Raw genomic sequence first — 17,484 nt, forward strand, 5'->3', positions numbered from 1 at the left:
TGAAATAAGAACCGGGGGCAGATTAGATGCCAGGGCTTTTGTTCAGCCGGGGTAACACTTTCCTCCTCACCTCCATCCAACTGTGACTTGAAGATGGAGGCAAAAATGGAAAGGGAAAGAAGATCATGAAACATAGGTCAAATGTGGCAGCTGGTGAATTTCAGATAATTGCGCTTTCCCTTGTAGCGTTTCTTTTCTATTCCCTCGGGTTGCACTGTAGCCTGTGGGGGAAAAACACAACCACCACCACAACCACAACAAACTCCAAAGGGTTCAAGGAAAGAGTATCAAATGCAATTTAATGATTTTCCATAGGCGACAGGGTAAAGATAAAGTAGTATTGTATGTTTGCTGCTTCTTGTTGTCTTTAACATCATAAGAAATCCTAGAAAACTATACATACACCAATTCAGGATAAGTAAAATCCCTTTTAATTTCCTTTTCTTTCTTACCTCAATACTCTAAAGAAAGGTTTTAAAAAAAGGAGGGAAGTATTTATAGTATAGTACCCAAGGTGAAATATTTTTCAGACAATATTGCAGGAAACAAACTTTCACCCATGTAGGTAAATCATGTGACAAAATGATGTGGGGCGGGGAATCGATGCTTATCTATAACAGATCTCTCTTCAGTGAAGCTTTTCTGAGCCGGCCATTCTCCAGGTTAGCACAACAGAGAAGGCGCCAACTCTTGAAGGAAATCTCCAGAATAAATAACTGGATGGTCTAACAAAGTACTAGAGACTCCACCCTTGGTGTCATTTGTAACAGACCTTTAATCAAAGCATAACTTTTTATGTCCAGTTCATGAATCCCTTCCCATTGCACCAGGGTTGGCTCCAAGCAGAAGCATCAGTAAATTTCTCTTCTGCCTCTCCTTTCCCATCCCTTACCACAAGGGTCAGAATAACCGATTCACTCTTGCCTTTGGAGAGGTTCCAGTGACTTTCACAATTGTGGGCACCATATTCTTGATTGAAAGAAGGGGTGAGTGTTGAGCGGGGAAGGCTACGGGTGGTGAACACAGTGAAATGAAGCAGCCTAATCAGGAAAGTGAGGCGCCAGGCTCCCTTCCCATTATGGCAAGGTCCCACTTTTGTGGCAACACATTTTATGTGATGTTCAAAACTAATGCCCATTGTGCCCTTCTCAGATGTTGGATATTGCCCATCTCTGCTTCCAAAGTCAAATTTTTCTTTAGATTAGACTTCAGCCTTCATGTGCTATAAGGAAGTGGTGGGTGCGGGCACCGGGGAGGACAAGTAGCAGGAGGTTCCAGTTTTGGAGCACTGGTCTGCCTTTTTGGGTTGGGACTGCCAATAGGCTGACCTGATGGAGCCGTGATTTTCCCGTGAAAGCCATCAGATGGAACTTTCCACACCAACAGCAATTGGGAGGGGTCTGGAGAAGAGAGTATATACGTGGGCACTCTTAAAGCTGCTCAGGAGCTCAGAGTCTCTTCTCCAGAAGAGTCTGTGCTTTCCCACTACTTCGGCTGTGTGTCTGGCTTGGCGCCATGCCTGCGTGGCCACTGGGATCTTGCTTCTCCTTCCAAAGACCCCTCTCTTCTCCTGCAGTAAGCCCTATCCCAACAGCGGTGTGCTGGTCAACATTTAACAGCTGGCTCTCTGGGGGTGGGGGAGGGGGAGGAAAAACCTTGGTCTGTGGCATTTTCCATTTCCCCTGGTGTCAATACCACTGTGGCTGAAATCAAGCCGTCACCAAGACGCTACACTGAACGTGGAGCTGGGAGATGCGCTGTAGCACACCATCGTATAGTATGCTCACCAGGCAGACATGATAAGGGCAAATAATCTCAAAAGCACGGAAAATAAGAAAAGTAGCAAAATCATTAGGAAGTGATGAGTTTTGAGTATTTCTCTTGCTATAATATAATTTATTTAACTGTAAGTTTATGGAATTTAATTTTTAACAGTGGCTAGGTTGAACAATCAGCTTGCAAAATTCCTAAAAATTATATGGCTGGCCTACAAACCAACTCTTGTGCACAACTGCATCTTGGGCTGGAAATAGAGGGAGGAAAAGGGCAAAAGCTGGACCCCGACAATGGTACTAAAAGGCCACTATGCCATGTATACTTTGGGACTGGGTTCTTTTGAGTTGTGGATCCAAGAAGTCATAGAAATGACAGAGCAGATGGCATGGAACCAGATGTGTTAGATTCCAAGCCCACTCTGCCACTTGCTAGCTATGTGACCTTAAGTAAGTTGTTTGACCTCTGTTAGCTTACGTTCCTCATCTGTACAGTAATAGTTTCCATGTCATCCTGTTGTTATGGGGACTGAAGGAGGCTATACATTCAAAGTACTCAGCCTACTGGATCACATAATATGCTCTCAATAAGTGGTAGCTATGAATTCTAATATTATTACTATCCTAATCCATTTCTAAAATTTGCTCAGCAGCCACAGGCAGTGATGGGGGTCTATGCCAGGTCCATGTTCAAACAGAGATGGATTGTTAGAGACGACCTTCTTCGCATGGCCCGACCTCCCTTTCAGCACCAGCTATTGATGTAGGCTCAGTCTCAAGGGGAGTAAGGGCCTCTCTCCACACCTCCTGAGCAAATCTTTCTCACAGATGCCTGAGGTTCAAGTTTTGGCAACTCTTGTCTTGGTGTTAAGCTGTCGCTATCTCTCTAGGCCTTCTTTTAAAATGCAAACACTCCTTAGAGGGTGAGTCAAGAATTCTAGCACCTTGTCCCTGAGGCAGGCAGATCCCAGGGCTCTGCCCAGGGACTCCTGGGAATCTAAGAGGGAGAAGCCTGGGAGTGGGCAGAAGGGTCCAGAAAGAGGACTACCCACTTCCCACAGTCCCACGTGCTTCCGGGTTGACCAGTTCTTCCAGCAGAGATGCCTGTAAAAGCCAGTCCACATCCGTCTCTCCCTGCAAAACCTCAAACATCCCAGGATGGAGGTCCAGTGGCTTCTCAGGCCCACAGTCCACAGGTGAGATGTGGACATGCTGAAGGTCTGGATCAGCGTTCTTACTTCCAGAACACCTATCTGGCAGAGAGTGGCTCTGGGTTCTAGTCATGGCCCCAACCACTTGGTGTGTGCCATTGGGAAAGTCATTCAGTATCTCTGGACATCTAGTTTTCAGTCTACTGATGCTAGCAATGAGGATTAACCTGAAACACAAATGAGAGAGCCCTTTGTGAACTATAAAACTCAGCACAACATGACTCTTTATAATTTTCTATTCCCCATTCATTGTTTTGAGTTCACTCTTTCCCTTCGAATAGTCACACGTGGCTATGGAGGGAAAGGCCTTTGCGGGAGCCCCTTAGGGGAATGAAAATGACCCATTTCCTACCATATAAGTCCTCTTTTGCTCCAAGGAACCAAAAACACAGGTCCATACCTGGAATCCCTTATTCTTAATACAGTCTTGTAGGCAACATCAATAAACTGCAGAATACTCCCAGTTGGACTCCGTTAACTTGGCACAAGAAGGCAAAGGCGATTTGTGCGGGACTGCTAAGACCCGGTGAGAGTTAATGAATTATATTCTTATTGAGGTTTGCTTTGTTTCTCTCTCTGGTGCACCTGTGAGGCTACACGAATTTGTTCAGAGCAGTTGAGTCTCAGAAACCAGAGGAGGAACCGTGGCTCCCAGAGGTATCAGATTTAGAGCCAAGGAGGTTGTAGGTTGTACGAAAGGTCGATCCTACCACGTAAGAGGTCAGTAGGCCAGGCTCTGCCAGCACTGACCAGCCAGTCCTCAGCTGTTCCTGTGCTGTCCATGTGGTTTCAATGGGCTGGCTGGAGCCCTGGTAAGAGGTGCAGATGGTGCTAAGAGCAAGCGGGCTACAACCCGTCGTCTGGACTTCCGAGCCTGGCCTTGTCCTCAATCTGGGCTCTGACGTCCATTCCCATTCTTGTGGCTTTCACAGAACAAAGCCTCATGCACCTAGTCGCAGGGGTTACTGTGGCCAGAAGGACCCGAGCTATTAAGGCTTCTATGAGCGGCCCAGCCCTTCTGTGCTCCGGGTGTGAGGCGGCAGCGAAGGCGGCTGGAGAAGTCCCCAGTTGTTGGGGGAACGGTGTTTCGGGATGAAATATTTTGGGCGGAGTTGAGATTGCTGACGGCCGCCAGGGCGGTCTGCCTGGAATTAAGGACTCCCTTGGAAGCCTGCCGCGATCCGGCGTGGATGGCGCGGTGAGCCAGAGGGCTACAGAGGGTGACGTCCAGTTGGCGAAAGGCCTGCTTGCCTCCAATTGGCTGTGTCTGATTTGGAGGTGGCTGGAGAGCAGCTAGAGGAGGAGCAAAAAATAAAAAATAAAACAGCAAGGGGAGGGGGTCCTACCAGAAAGGCCTAAAGCTCTTCCACATACAAGAAGGAAAGACAAAATGGACTGAACTTGCTTACCTTCTTCAAATGGGTGAGAGACTTTTACATAGGGGACGCTGACAAATTGTTCCGACAGCCAGACCAGAGAAATCAGCCCAAGGAGAAGGGTTGTGATTTTCGCTCCCCCGTTGTTCAGGCTACAACAGGGTACTGGATACTTGACCAATGTCTATGGGCTGAATGGGGTCCTCAGAACTTGATGCTCAGTTGTGGTTCTGGTGTATGAAGTCTCGAGGACAAAGCGGGTTCTTTGCATGGTTTAAAAGCACTCCACCCTAGGACAATAATTGATGGATTTTGCAACTTGACCCTAAAACTCTTGGAGAAGAGAACACTCTCCCAGAGGTGGGAGATTAATTTTATGCTTCTGGTTTTCTCCGCTTCTCTCCCCCCATGTCTTGTCCATCCCCTTCTCATCAGAGGGCATTGGGATTTTCAAGAAAGCACCAAAAACTTGAGGACTTTGATGCCTGGGCAGGACAAGATGGCACCGGTTGAGAACATTCCCAGGGGAATCGGCCAAATGCGATCTTGACGGTTGACAAAATGAGGACTTCTTGTGCGAGACCAGCCCAGACCCCTGCCCCGCCATTTCCAAAGCAGCTTAGCTTTAGACCTGAGGGTCCTGGGAGGTTGCCAGAGTTGTGTCTGGCTGGTCTAAACTATTTTGTATCTCTTCCCCTCCTGACCTGCTGCCATCACACATTCTGGATTTAGTTGGCTCTGAAAACAAGAGGGAGAAATTGTTTGGACATCACGTCCCCCTTGGGCCCCAACAAACTGCTTTTCAGTCTTGGTGGCTTTTGCTCATTTTGGGAGCAGGGGAGAAGGGAATTGGTGGCGATGGGAAAGAACAATTCTGGTAGAATCTTTACAGAGTTTCATAAAACTATGCCAAGGAACCAGAAGAGACATCACGCCAAGATCTCGAATCACAGGATGTTTACATAAGGCGAAGCCCCATGACAGACAATACGAAACGCCACAAAATACCTGAGGGGGGAAAAGTGAATTAAAATACAACAGAAAGGAGCGACAATAAAAAGGAGTCTGGAGTCCCAGCCGCGGCAGCCCCGTGGGCGCGCGGGAGAGCCTCCGGGCGGCGGGGTGGGTTTGGGGGGCGAGGTCCCGGGGGCTCCGCGCCTCACATCTCGACCTCGGCGGCGTGGACCTTGGCGGCAGTGATGGCGATTCCGATGGCAAGGCTGCCGTTGTCGGAGAAGAGCTGGGCCAGCGAGGTGCTGAGGACCAGGCAGTCCCCGGCGGTGATGACCGAGTCCACGCACTCCAGCACCGAGCGGGGCGTGGCCTCCCACTTGAGGCGCCGCTGGTTCCCGGTGAGCTCCAGGCGGTAGGTGAAGCAGTTGGCCTGGGTGGGGGTCCCGACCAGCATCATGGTGGCGAAGAACTGGGGGTGGCCCTCGTGCCTCTCCTGCTTCCGGAGCACCAGCAGGAAGTGGTGGCCGAGGCAGGAATGCAAGATGATCCAGTCGGCCGGCGCGGGCAGGTGCATGTCCGTGGCCAGGAAGACGATCTCGGCGCCCTGGAGGATGTCGACCCTGTGGCTCTGCCGCAGGTGGGGCACCACCACCTCCAGGTGGCCCTCCCACGGGCAGGAGAAGAGCGGGCACAGGCAGGGCGCCCCCTGCGCAGGGCGCCGCCCCGCCTCCTGGTGGTGCAGGCGCAGGGGGCGCGCGTGCTGGCGGGGCGGGGGGTGGTGGCGGCGCGGGGGCCGGGCGTGGTGGTGCGCGTGGCAGCTCGCGGGCTCCGGGGCGCTGGGGGCCGGGGCTCGCCGGTTCGACACATACTGCAAGGCAGAGAGGAGAGCGTTAGTGGGACCCGGGTCAGGCCCCCTGGGGAGATGGCCCTGGTGTCTAGCGGGGGGGAACGTTTCCTTTCCCAAGCGAAGGAGCGGCTCGCTGGGTGCTGGGGGCGAGGGTGGGGTTAAGATTCTGAGAAGTCAGTTCAAGACAATGCAGTCGTTATGCTTTTCTGATGCTTTAATGAGATACTCAAGGAAACAGGCAGGTTTGAGAGGGCGTGACTGAGGGACCCCAACAGACAGGTGCATCCTCTTCACCTGGGTCCCTGGGGGGTGAGCCCCTAGGAACCAGGACCCTCTGAAGATGCTCTTTTTAGCTGAGGCTTGGTGGCCTGAACCAGGGTAGGCCTTAAACCCCGTACTGGAGGCCTTATAAAGAGAACTTGGGGCAGGGGGTGAGGTGGGAAGCGGCTTGGCCCAGTGGTTAGGGCGTCCGCCTACCACATGGGAGGTCCATGGTTCAAACCCTGGGCCTCTCTGACCCGTGTGGAGCTGGCCCATGCGCAGTGCTGATGCGCGCAAGGAGTGCCCTGCCACGCAGGGGTGTCCCCCGCGTAGGGGAGCCCCACTCGCAGTGAGTGTGCCCAGCATGAAAGAAAATTCAGCCTGGCCAGGAGTGGCACTGCACACACGGAGAGCTGATACAACAAGATGACGCAACAAAAAGAAAAACAGATTCCCGAGCCAATGACAACAACAGAGGCGGACAAAGAAGAACATGCAGCAAATAGACACAGAGAACAGACAACTGGGGTGAGGGGGGCGGAAGGGGAAAGAAATAAAAATAAATAAATCTTTTTTAAAAAGGAGAGAGAACTTGGGGGAAGTGGATGTGGCTCAACTGATAGAGCATCCGCTAACCATATAGGAGGCCCAGGGTTCGAGCCCAGGGCCTCCTTGCCGTGTGGTGAGCTGGCCCACGCACAGCGGTGCCACGCGCAAGGAATGCCGTGCCATGCAGGGGTGTCTCCCATGTAGGGGAGCCTCATGCGCAAGGAGTGCGCCCTGCATTGAGCCACCCTGAGTGGAAAAAAAGTGCAGCTGGCCCAGGAGTGGCGCCACACACACAGAAAGCTGACACAGCAAGATGATGCAACAGAAAAAGAGACACAGATTCCCGGTGTGGCCGAGAATGCAAGCAGACACAGAAGAACACACAGTGAATGGACACAGAGAGCAGACTCAAAGCGGGGGTGGGGGGGTGGGGGGGGTTTTGGGGGGAATGGGAGAGAAATAAATAAAACAAAATAAATCTTAAAAAAAAAAGACGTTGTGTTGAGTGAAATAAATCAGACACAAAAGGACTAATAAAAAACAGAGAAAGAGAACTTGGAAGTCACAGAAGCCAGAAATGAAAGGCCATCATCATGGGACAGAGGGAGAGAAGAGCCATAGAACCCGATGGATTGCTGGCAGCAGGAGCCAGACGCTCCCAGCCCCAGCAGGAAGCCAACCTTCCAGCCTCTGAACCCAGGAGAGGAGAAATTCCCGTCATTAAGCCCAAACCAGTTTGTGGTATTTGTCATAGCAGCTCTGGCAAGCTAAGACAACAAGTATGCATTTGGAAGGCCATCGCTCATAAGGAACAAAAAATCATGTGGACGACATACTGCTTTTTTGATACAGTTGATTTTTTCATGCAAGCAATGAACGTTGGTGGTTTCCTTTATTTCCATTTTATCGGTCTTCTTAATATTTTTAGAACAAAATTGCAGCAAGGGCCCGGCTGTCCTTTCGGCATTGTGTGACCTTGGTGCCCATCTCTTGGGTGCCAAGGCACCTGGCAGAGATCTAATCGGCTGTGCACAGCTGGACCACGGTCGCCAGAGAGAGCCCCCTGATACTCCCTGGGATGTTGCCACCAGCATCCATCTCCCCTGTCTCAGGCTCCCTGCCCCCAAGGAGCTTCCTAGGGGCTCGCCACGAGCGGGAATCCCTCCACCTTTTGTTCCCCTGTGCCCTCAAAACCCCAGGTGCAGGGAGGGGCACCCGCTGGCCAGGCGTCCATGAGCATTTGTGGAGTACCCGCTAAGTGGGACACAGCCGCGGCCAGAGCAGATGCTGCCCCTCCTGATGTGGGCTCGACAGGTGTGAAGTCACATGTCAGGAATGACGGCGTTGACAAGGGACCCCTGTGCCATAAGGACTGACATTCCTAATTTGCCACTGAAGGCACAGGCTTCTGTTGTCACTTGCCTGAGGTTACGAAGCTGGTAAGTGAGAGACTGGGATTCATTTTCTCACCTCCTGCCCCTGGAACCCTCGGCATCCCCTTCCCCACGGCGACCCCACGTCGCTCTCTTCCTGGTTCTGGGACTTTCTCTTTTCTTTAATTAGCCTGCTTAACACAGGCCGGGTGGCAGCTCGGGGCGGCAGCTCGGCGAGGCTCAGCAGGCACAAGGCCCTTGCCGGGCAGCAGGTTTCTGGGCTCCCCAGGTGGAGAGGCCCCTTTCTGCCCTCCGTCTCCAGACCTTTCTGTATTTCAGGTGCCTTTATGCCCTCCCTCCTCGTCCAGGTAGAGAAGCCAGCGGCAGGCTCCGTCATTCACACGCGCCACCTGGCTGCCAGAGTTCCTCTCCTCCTGCTGTCAGAGTGGGGCTAACAGCAGAGGCCCGACCAGCTAGCTCCCTTTTCTTTAGGGCCTGCAGGACACGTGCGCAAATGCACACATGCAAATGCACATACGCAAGCACACACAAATACACACATGCAAAGGCATGCAGGTAAGCACACACAAATGCACAGGAACACACACATGAAAATACAAATGTATGCAAACACATGTGCAAACCTATACACACACATGCAAGCACACAGAAATGCACATGAGCAAACACATGCATGCAAGCACACGAATGCACACATGCAAATGCACACAAAGGCACACATTCAAATACCCACACATGCCAACACACATATACAAAAGTACACACAAACACACACATGCAAACACACAGACATGCACAAATGCACACATTCAAACATGTACACATGCACGAACACACACGCAAATGCACACACAGGCAGGCACGCAGGCACACACAGGCACACACCGGCATGTCACACATGCCCATGCACACACCCACATGCACACACGGTGTGCTGGGTGGAGATGGTGTTCTCGGAGGCAGGCAGGGGCCAGACCAGCTCTGCTGCTGTGTCCCTCCCACTCTCCCTCCCGACGTCTTTCCAACGTGGTCCACCTGGGTGTGAGCGACAGGGCCCTTCCGGTAGCTTCTGCCTTGCCCCTGGATGGCAGCTACTGGGCACCTGCTCAGCCCTAGCCTGCACCTCCACCAGACCCCCTGTCCCAAGGGGCACAGGCTGTCTCCACCCATGAAGGGACAGACTGTCCCAGAATCCTGCTAGGGACGAGGCCGACCTGCCCTTTAGGGTTAGATGGGACAAGGGAACCTGCACCTACGGAACTGCTATTAAGTGTTAGGCACTGTGGAAAGAGGTCTTTTTCCTATAATGATCTCATTTAATTTTTTCCAGAAAAGATCCGTTTCCTTACTTTAAAAAAAGTAAACAGAATAAATCTGGCTCCGCCCACCCCCCCACCCCCCGCCTTAGTCATTGGGAGGGGGGTGCTCCAGCTCTCCGTTGGGTGCACGAGAAGCCCAGGGCTGACATGCGCCACCGCCAGGCTTGAGGGCCCTGCCCCCAGCACCCCTGCCCCACCTGCAGACCCGGGAGCCCTCGTCCTCTTCTGCTGGGCCTACCAGGACCGCCTTGGCCTCTGGTGCCAGGCCCCGAACACCGAGAAGCATCCCCCTAAGCCCACATTGTCTTGCCAACAACCACGAGAGGAACACCTGACGCTTGTCTTGTAGACCAGACTGAGACCAGGGTGGCTGAGGCACTGGCCCAAAGTCACACAGCTCATCAGGGATGGAGGCTGGAGGGAGGCCGATAGAGACTGGCAAATCCTGGCTAATATCGACAGACTCCAGTCTCCCCCCTTGTTCTCTTGTCCAGCAGCCTTGATTAAGCCAATTTCCTCATCAGCAAAATATTGATCTCAAAAGGTTGTTAGGGAAGCGAAAGAAATCATGCCTGTGAAATGGCTTTAACGGCTACAGCAAGTGTCGATCAAGCGGGCATTTCTAGCTAGGTGGGATTTCTGTTTAGAAGTCCATGTCTGCCCACGCCCCACGCCCACAGCCAACAGACCTCCCCATGTGGGTTGAACACGGGCCACCATAAAAGTGGGGAGAACCCCACGTTGCCTTGGCCCTGGGCTTCCTGTCCCAACACTGACCAGTGACGACAGAACATCCTGAAATTCCCACTGCAGAAATGGCCACTGGGCGGGTTACTCTCCACCCGCCCTCCTCCAGATCCATCTTCCATCTTCTCACCCCTGCTCTCTGCAACTAATATCGGAGATGTGAAGTCAAAGCCGGGAGGGGGAAAGACATCCCTTGTCCTCTCTTTCCTGCCCCCCTCCAATCTCCTCCCAGTGCCTCCCGCTGGCTGAACCCTTCCAGAAACCTGCCAGCCAGGGAGCCTGGGAAATGCACTCAACAGGGCTCAGCAAACTTGGGAAATGGTGCTGGGAGAGGACAAAGGGGAAGAGGGAACGCCCACCCGTAGGTAATGTCTCAGTCCCCTCCTCTGTGATACGTCCACTGGTCTGAAAAGACTGGTGTCGCAGGCTGAGCTTTGATGGGGCTGAGAAAGGGGGTGATGGATACAGCTCAGCACCCACCATTCACTAAAGCTGCTCAACAAAAATGTAGCCCTCCCCTGGCGAGTACAAGGGGCGCCTCGTAGCTCACTAGGACTGCGTCGACTTTCTCATCCAAGGCAGAAAGGCCGTGTGTACTTGGGGATCTGCGAGCACAAAGAGAGGTGGCTATTCTAGCCAGCGGGACGGGACAAAGGGCACTGGGTGAGATGTGAAGGGTGAGTTCCCTGGGGTTGACCAAACAGGTGGGGAGCTTGTCAACCGAGAGAAGGCAGGTTCAAAGGCACGGCATGGGAAAGAACATGGGATGTGACAAGAAGTTCCAAGTGGCTGTAGATGGAGAATGCAATGGGGATGGAGGGGATTTGGGTGCGGAGAATGTGGGATGTGGTGGTTGGGTCAAACTGTGAAAATCTTGGGAAGCGGACTTGGCCCAGTGGTTAGGGCGTCCGTCTACCACATGGGAGGTCCGCGGTTCAAACCCCGGGCCTCCTTGACCCGTGTGGAGCTGGCCCACGCGCAGTGCTGATGCACGCAAGGAGTGCCCTCCCACGCAGGAGTGTCCCTCTCCCACCCAAGGAGTGTACACAGTAAGGAAAGCCTCCCAGCACGAAGGAAAGTGCAGCCTGCCCAGGATGGCATCGCACACACGGAGAGCTGACACAACAAGATGACACAACAAAAATAAACACAGATTCCCATGCCGCTGACAACAGAAGCGGACAAAGAAGAACACACAGCAAATGGACACAGGGAACAGACAACTGGGGCGGGGGGAAGGGGAGAGAAATAAATTTAAAAAATAAATCTTTAAAAAAAAAAACTGTGAAAGTCTTGCAGCTTGAGATGGTAGCCAGTGCACCAGGACCTTGTCAGGACTTTCTAAGCAATGCACAAGACGTTCCACTTCACGCTCCAGGGAGCTCCCGCGGCCTCCGGCTCTGCAGTGCTGTCTATTGAGTGCGGGATGGGGTGAGCAGAGGGAACCCGCGCTTGCCAAACTATTGGACCCAGCCAAGGGTCATTCCGTCCAGATGCTTCCTTCGTCCTGTTCTGATTCTATCCTCCACTGGCCTTTTTTTTTTTTTTTTTGGTTTTTCATTGCTTCCAGGTAACAAAGCATCAGAATATAATCCAATGAGACCCTAGTGAATGACTGTGCAAATAAAGCAGGACATTATAAACTCGCCAAGACCTGTGCACTTGTCGCGCCCAGTGAAGGTGCTTAGACTAAACACCACCTTCCTAACTCATTTCTGCCTGCTGCTGCTTCTGAGGTGAAGAACGCTTCATTTAAACGATCCTTGGGTGAGCGAGGTCACCAGGCTACTGCTGGCAGGGAAAAGGGATTTTTTTTTAAATTGGAAAATGCTAATCGTTCTGGAAAATGAATTGTCATCCTCCCATCTCATGCAGCGGATGTGTGAATAATTACTTTCCTTCACTAAACTGTTAATGCAACATTAGCGATTACACTAATTAAAACTAATGAACTCGTGCACCCTGATAAACCCCTCCGTCAGAAAGCGGATGCCTCCTTCAATTGGCTGTCTTTAACTTCCCATTTGGAAGAGAGATCATGAATTAACCTTTAGAATAATGTGCGAAATTGGGTTTAGACATGTAAGGTTTTATAGACTGGGCAGAATTCTTTCCCCAAGCATTAGTGAGGCCATTTCCACTGAGGGTGTCATTGAATTTAAAAACTCATTCCTTAATTTGATCAGCCACACTCTCATGGTTGCTAATAGCTATCTTTCCAAATCCTGGCCTCCGAAGGAAACTGCCCTTGGAAATATCGCATGACCCCTTCTTCAGGGACTGCTCTCTGGTCCGGCAAACTCACTTCAAGGATTGCTTTTCTCTCGAATGTTCCCAGGCAAATGCATTTCAAGGGTAGGAGGATTTTGTACTCAATTCTAAAGGATAGGCATTGACTCTGAGTTTGCTCATGGCCTCACGTGTGAGTACCAGCTAGCTGAGGTTTTCAGGACTGGACCAAGTGGGAAAGGCAGGATGCTAATGCATTTTACACAAAGGGAAGAAATGGGGGCGTGGATATGTCAGGGTCCTTTGTCAGCATATTGGGATAAAGTCAAATCCTGGACCCAGTTGGGAGTCAGGTCTGCTAAGGAGGGAGGATAATTGCAATTGCCTCCTGATCCCACTTTGTAGTGTTTCAAAAATTAGTAGCTATGTTTCAATATCTGTACATCAGTTGTAGCAAATGTAACATCCACATGTAAAAAGATCATTGCTGGGGAAGGGGGAAAAGGGTTTGATGTTGGGTATATGGGAGTCCCCTATATTCTATATGTGACTTGACTGTGACTTAAAACTTTTTTGAAGACATAAAAAAAAAAAAAGATATAGACACTGAGGAAGAAATGGAAGAGATTGCCTTGCCATTGTACATACAGGTCAGCACCTATTACAGTGATGGAAGCCAAAACATCAAAAAAAATTTTTTATAATATTTTTCATTTTTTTAATACCCCAATTTATTTTTTACTTTCTTTTAGATTTTCTAAATTATTATGTATTTTATTTCTAATCTTTAAACCTATCATTACTATTTCATTTTCCTATTAATTGGATTTGGCAATATTTTAGGCTTCAATTTGAAGAAATTTTGGATCACAGAGGGGTCCAACTATGGCAGGGGAGGGGCATTGGTGTGGGGTGTCACTGATGGGGATTACATGGGAGGGAGTTTGCCTAGGCATGCATATAGGGTATATAGATATGTTCAGATATTTGTTGGGTATTGACATAATGGGTAGAGTTTCATATCACAACTGAGGGAGTGCTGAGTTTCCATTCTGGGGAGCTCTGTTGCATACCCCATTGGAACAGCAACAGTCCCCCAAGTGCAAGGGCAAAGACCAGTGAAGAAGGATTGTCCAAGGATGAGCCCTTGATACTGATGACTATGCTTATGAGCCTGTGTGCTTGAAATTCCAACTAGGTCTAGAGCTGCAGGGTGCATAAGAGTTACCTCCTGAGAGCTTCCATGTTGCTCAAATGTGGCCACTCTCTAAGCCAAACTCAGCAGGTAAATGCGTTACCTTCCCCCCAGCATGGAACATGACTCCCTGGCACGAAGGGATTACTACCAATCACCAGCTGGTGATACAACTAGAAAAAGACCCTGGATAAAAGGGGGAAATGGTAAAGACAAATGAGTTTATATGACTAAGAGACTTCAAAATGAGTCAGGAGGTCATCAGAGGGGTTGTGCTCATGCATGTCTCAGCAGGATCTCAGAGGCAACCAAAGTAGATACAATTCCAGGCAGTGGTGCTCCTGAAGGCTCCAGAGACACCCAGGTCTTAGGGTCATGGCAGGTGGCTCTGGAGTTCAGTGCCTTGCCAGTGGGCCCTACTTTGGAATTTGTGCTCCTGAGTGTGTTGGAGTTGATCTCAGATGTGACTTCTCTACACAAGCCTCTTCTGTCACTTTTACTGAATCTGTGGTTGGTGTTGGGGTTGGTGTATACTCAGGAGATTTGAATCTCTGGACTTTCCATGTGCCTGCTGGGTCCTAAGCCTCAGCAGAGTTGCAACACCTACTCTCCAGTTCGTTGGACTTATCCAGGTCAGCTAACAAGGAGGTGAGGATGGTCAACCACCACATGAAGGAACCGAGAGAGTCCACAACTGCAAGCAGGAGAAGCCCATCCATCAGCCATGTGGGATCTAAGCCCCCTCTGGATTTAGAGGTGGAGTGGACATCACCATCCCAGGGTCCACAGGATGGAGGAATAAAATATGGACTAGAGTGGACTTACTGGTATTCTACTATAGAATTATTGTGACTCTTGCAATGAAAGAAACTGTATCATTGATGTGGAGACAGTGGCCATGGGAGTTGCTGGAGGCAGGGAGAGGGAAATAGAGGTGTGATATTGGGACATTTTCGGGACTTGGAGTTGTCCTTAATGATACTGCAGGGGCAGATGCAGGACATTATATATCCTGCCATAACCCACTGAATGGACTGGGAGAGAGTGTAAACTATGACATAAATTCTAATCCATGCTGTGTAGCAGTGCTCCAAAATGCACTCATCAAATGCAATGAATGTACCACACTAATGAAAGAAGTTGTCAATGTGGGAGGAGTGGGGGTTGTAGGGAGGGGGGAATATGGGAACCTCTTATACTTTTTAATGTAAGATTTTGTGTGATCTATATCCTTAAAAAAAATAAAAAATTCAGATTCTGGGAAGGACTTTTTGGTTGATTATTCTCCATTCCATTTTCCTGGAAAGTCCTGGCTCTCTATGTGTCTTTCCTCAAAACCTTGGCATGACTGTGCTCATGCAGACAAAGCCCAAGAGGACTCTGGAATGTTTCCAAACAGTTATGGAGTAAGTTAAATTGAGATAGAAAACAAGGATGAGGCTTATATCAGGGATAGAACATCTTAAATAGCAAATGTATCTCAAGATCCTTTTTCCCCCAGACCAGATTCAGTTCTTAGTTATTCTCGGATGGATAAGATCTTCGTGTGCTCAGCAGGATAATATCTGTAATTTCGTCTATAACAGCCTAGTGTAGAGAATGGGATGTGTGTGTGTGTGTGTGTGTGTATTTTTAGGAGGTTCTGGGGATTAAACTCAGGACCTTGTACATGGGAAACAAGGGCTCAACCACTGAGTTACACCCGGTCTCTGCAATGTGTATCATTTTTAAGCTGTATTGCAGGGAATTAAATCAGGAATTCACACTTCAAGGTGGTCACATAACTTTTTTCCCAAAAGGCCACACATTAGAGACAATGATTTATGATCGCCTCGGTTATTATCTGTACTTATGATCCCCACCAGGTGCTGCTAATTAACATCTCCACAATGGGTTTTCATTGGTGAAATTAGGGGCCTGTTAATCAGTACAACAGATGCTAGAAATGGACTCTTACTCATGAAATGAGTGGTTTTCAATCTATGAAAAGTGACTAAAATATCTCAGAGCTCCTCACTTTAGGGCTGGCTCCTGATTTTCGTTGCCTAAATATTCCGGTGCGTGGCTGCTGCATCAAGGACTTCTGGTGGCCCGAGGCCATCTGCGAGGGAAAGGGGTCCTGCCTGTGAGATAGCATTGCATCAGATTTGAGTAAATCCTTCTAGAAGACCGTGCCAGAGCAGGTAAAAGGACAGAAAACTGGGGCTTCATCAAATGCATGGACCAGGTGTCTGGCTAACGAGTGTCTGTAAGCAGGGGCCAAACTGGGTGGTGAGGATACGGGAGTAGTTCATCCTCACTCATCTCAAACTTTCAGGGGGCTACCGAAGATTTGGGAATGGCAAATTCACTTTAAGTAGCGCCCTGAGCTCAGGAGGTGGGGAGCCAGAGATTCTGGGCTGAGGGGTCCATGAGGCACTCAATTATCTTCCTTCAAGGGGTGACATAAGGAAACAGCAGTTCCGATGAGAATAACGACGGGCGTTTCTTTTCCATAGGCTTAGAGCTTTATACACTACTGATCACTCTGTGAGGTAAGTCATTATTATTTATCAGTTTTGGATATATAACTACAAATACATAATTATATAAATGATAACTATTGCTATTTTATTTTACTGATTAGAAAACTGAGGCTTAGAAGAGAAGAAGAGGAGGGAGCTGAGAGATGAACCCTGGTGCTAAGACTCTAGAGCTGGGAGGTGAACTCCAGAAGTGAGACTCCAGAGCTGAGGGGTGGACTGCAGTCGTGCGGCTCCAGAGCAGAGGTGAACCCAGTAACAAGACTCTAGAGTTGAGGGGGGATCCCCAGTAGTAAGACCCCACAGCTGAGGGGTGGACCCCAGAGGTGAGCCTCCAGAGTTATGGCGAACCCGGTAATGAGGCTCCAGAACGCCTGTTCTCAACTACCCCCACGAGGGATGGGCTGCAGAGTTACCACCAATGCCCCCTTCACCCTCAGAGTTGTCTGGATGGTAAATTGTATAGTCTTCCTAGTAATAGCGTGAGTGAAGGTTTTGCCTGAAGGCGCACTTTTGGGCAAAACACTTGCATTTTCTGAGACTTGGTTCATCATATCTAAAGTATGAAAAATAAAGCCCGCTTAGGAGGAGCAAACGAGAGTACAAGAAAAAACACATGGCAAACTGACATAGGCATAGACCACTATTATTAATTTGATACACCTGAAAGACCACCGGCGTCAGGGCAGGTGATCTGAGTTAGGATCCCATCTGCCACCGATGGTCTCCACATCACCTCTGATTCTCCTTTCCTCGGCTGTAAAACGAGGAGGTCAGAGCAGGTGATCTCTAAGGTTCTGTCTTCACTCAAGTCCATGATGTTTTCAGTCCTGTGATTTTTATCCCGCTCCAAAAGAGGTGTTAGCTCAGCAAATAAACACCGATCATTGTTAGGGACTTTGCCAACACTTGATAAAATTCTTCGTGAAGGACTATTTTAGTACCTTGTCTTTTTCTGTTTTGAGATTTAAGTGGATGGAGACCATTCTATATAAGCCTTTCAGTGGGGTGCTTAGTGCCAGCTCACACCAGCTCACAAGAGCGCCTACTTCTTCCCCTTCTGCGTTCATTCGTGTCATGTGAGGAGCTTACAACCAGTCCCCTGCGG

General features: G+C 49.9%; 1 protein-coding gene across 1 annotated transcript in view; it reads right to left on the reverse strand.

The window, feature by feature from the left end:
• Positions 1-309: 309 nt before the first annotated feature.
• Positions 310-17,484, reverse strand: part of SIAH3 (siah E3 ubiquitin protein ligase family member 3) — a 75,890-nt gene continuing 58,715 nt past the window's right edge. Inside the window, exon 2 of the mRNA XM_058276657.1 lies at positions 310-6,181. Within this exon, the coding sequence (XP_058132640.1) occupies positions 5,519-6,181 (663 nt within the window). The 3' untranslated portion in view covers positions 310-5,518. The remainder of the gene's footprint in view (positions 6,182-17,484) is intronic.

This window comes from Dasypus novemcinctus, chromosome 15 (assembly GCF_030445035.2).
Source record: "Dasypus novemcinctus isolate mDasNov1 chromosome 15, mDasNov1.1.hap2, whole genome shotgun sequence".
Lineage (NCBI taxonomy): Eukaryota > Metazoa > Chordata > Mammalia > Cingulata > Dasypodidae > Dasypus > Dasypus novemcinctus.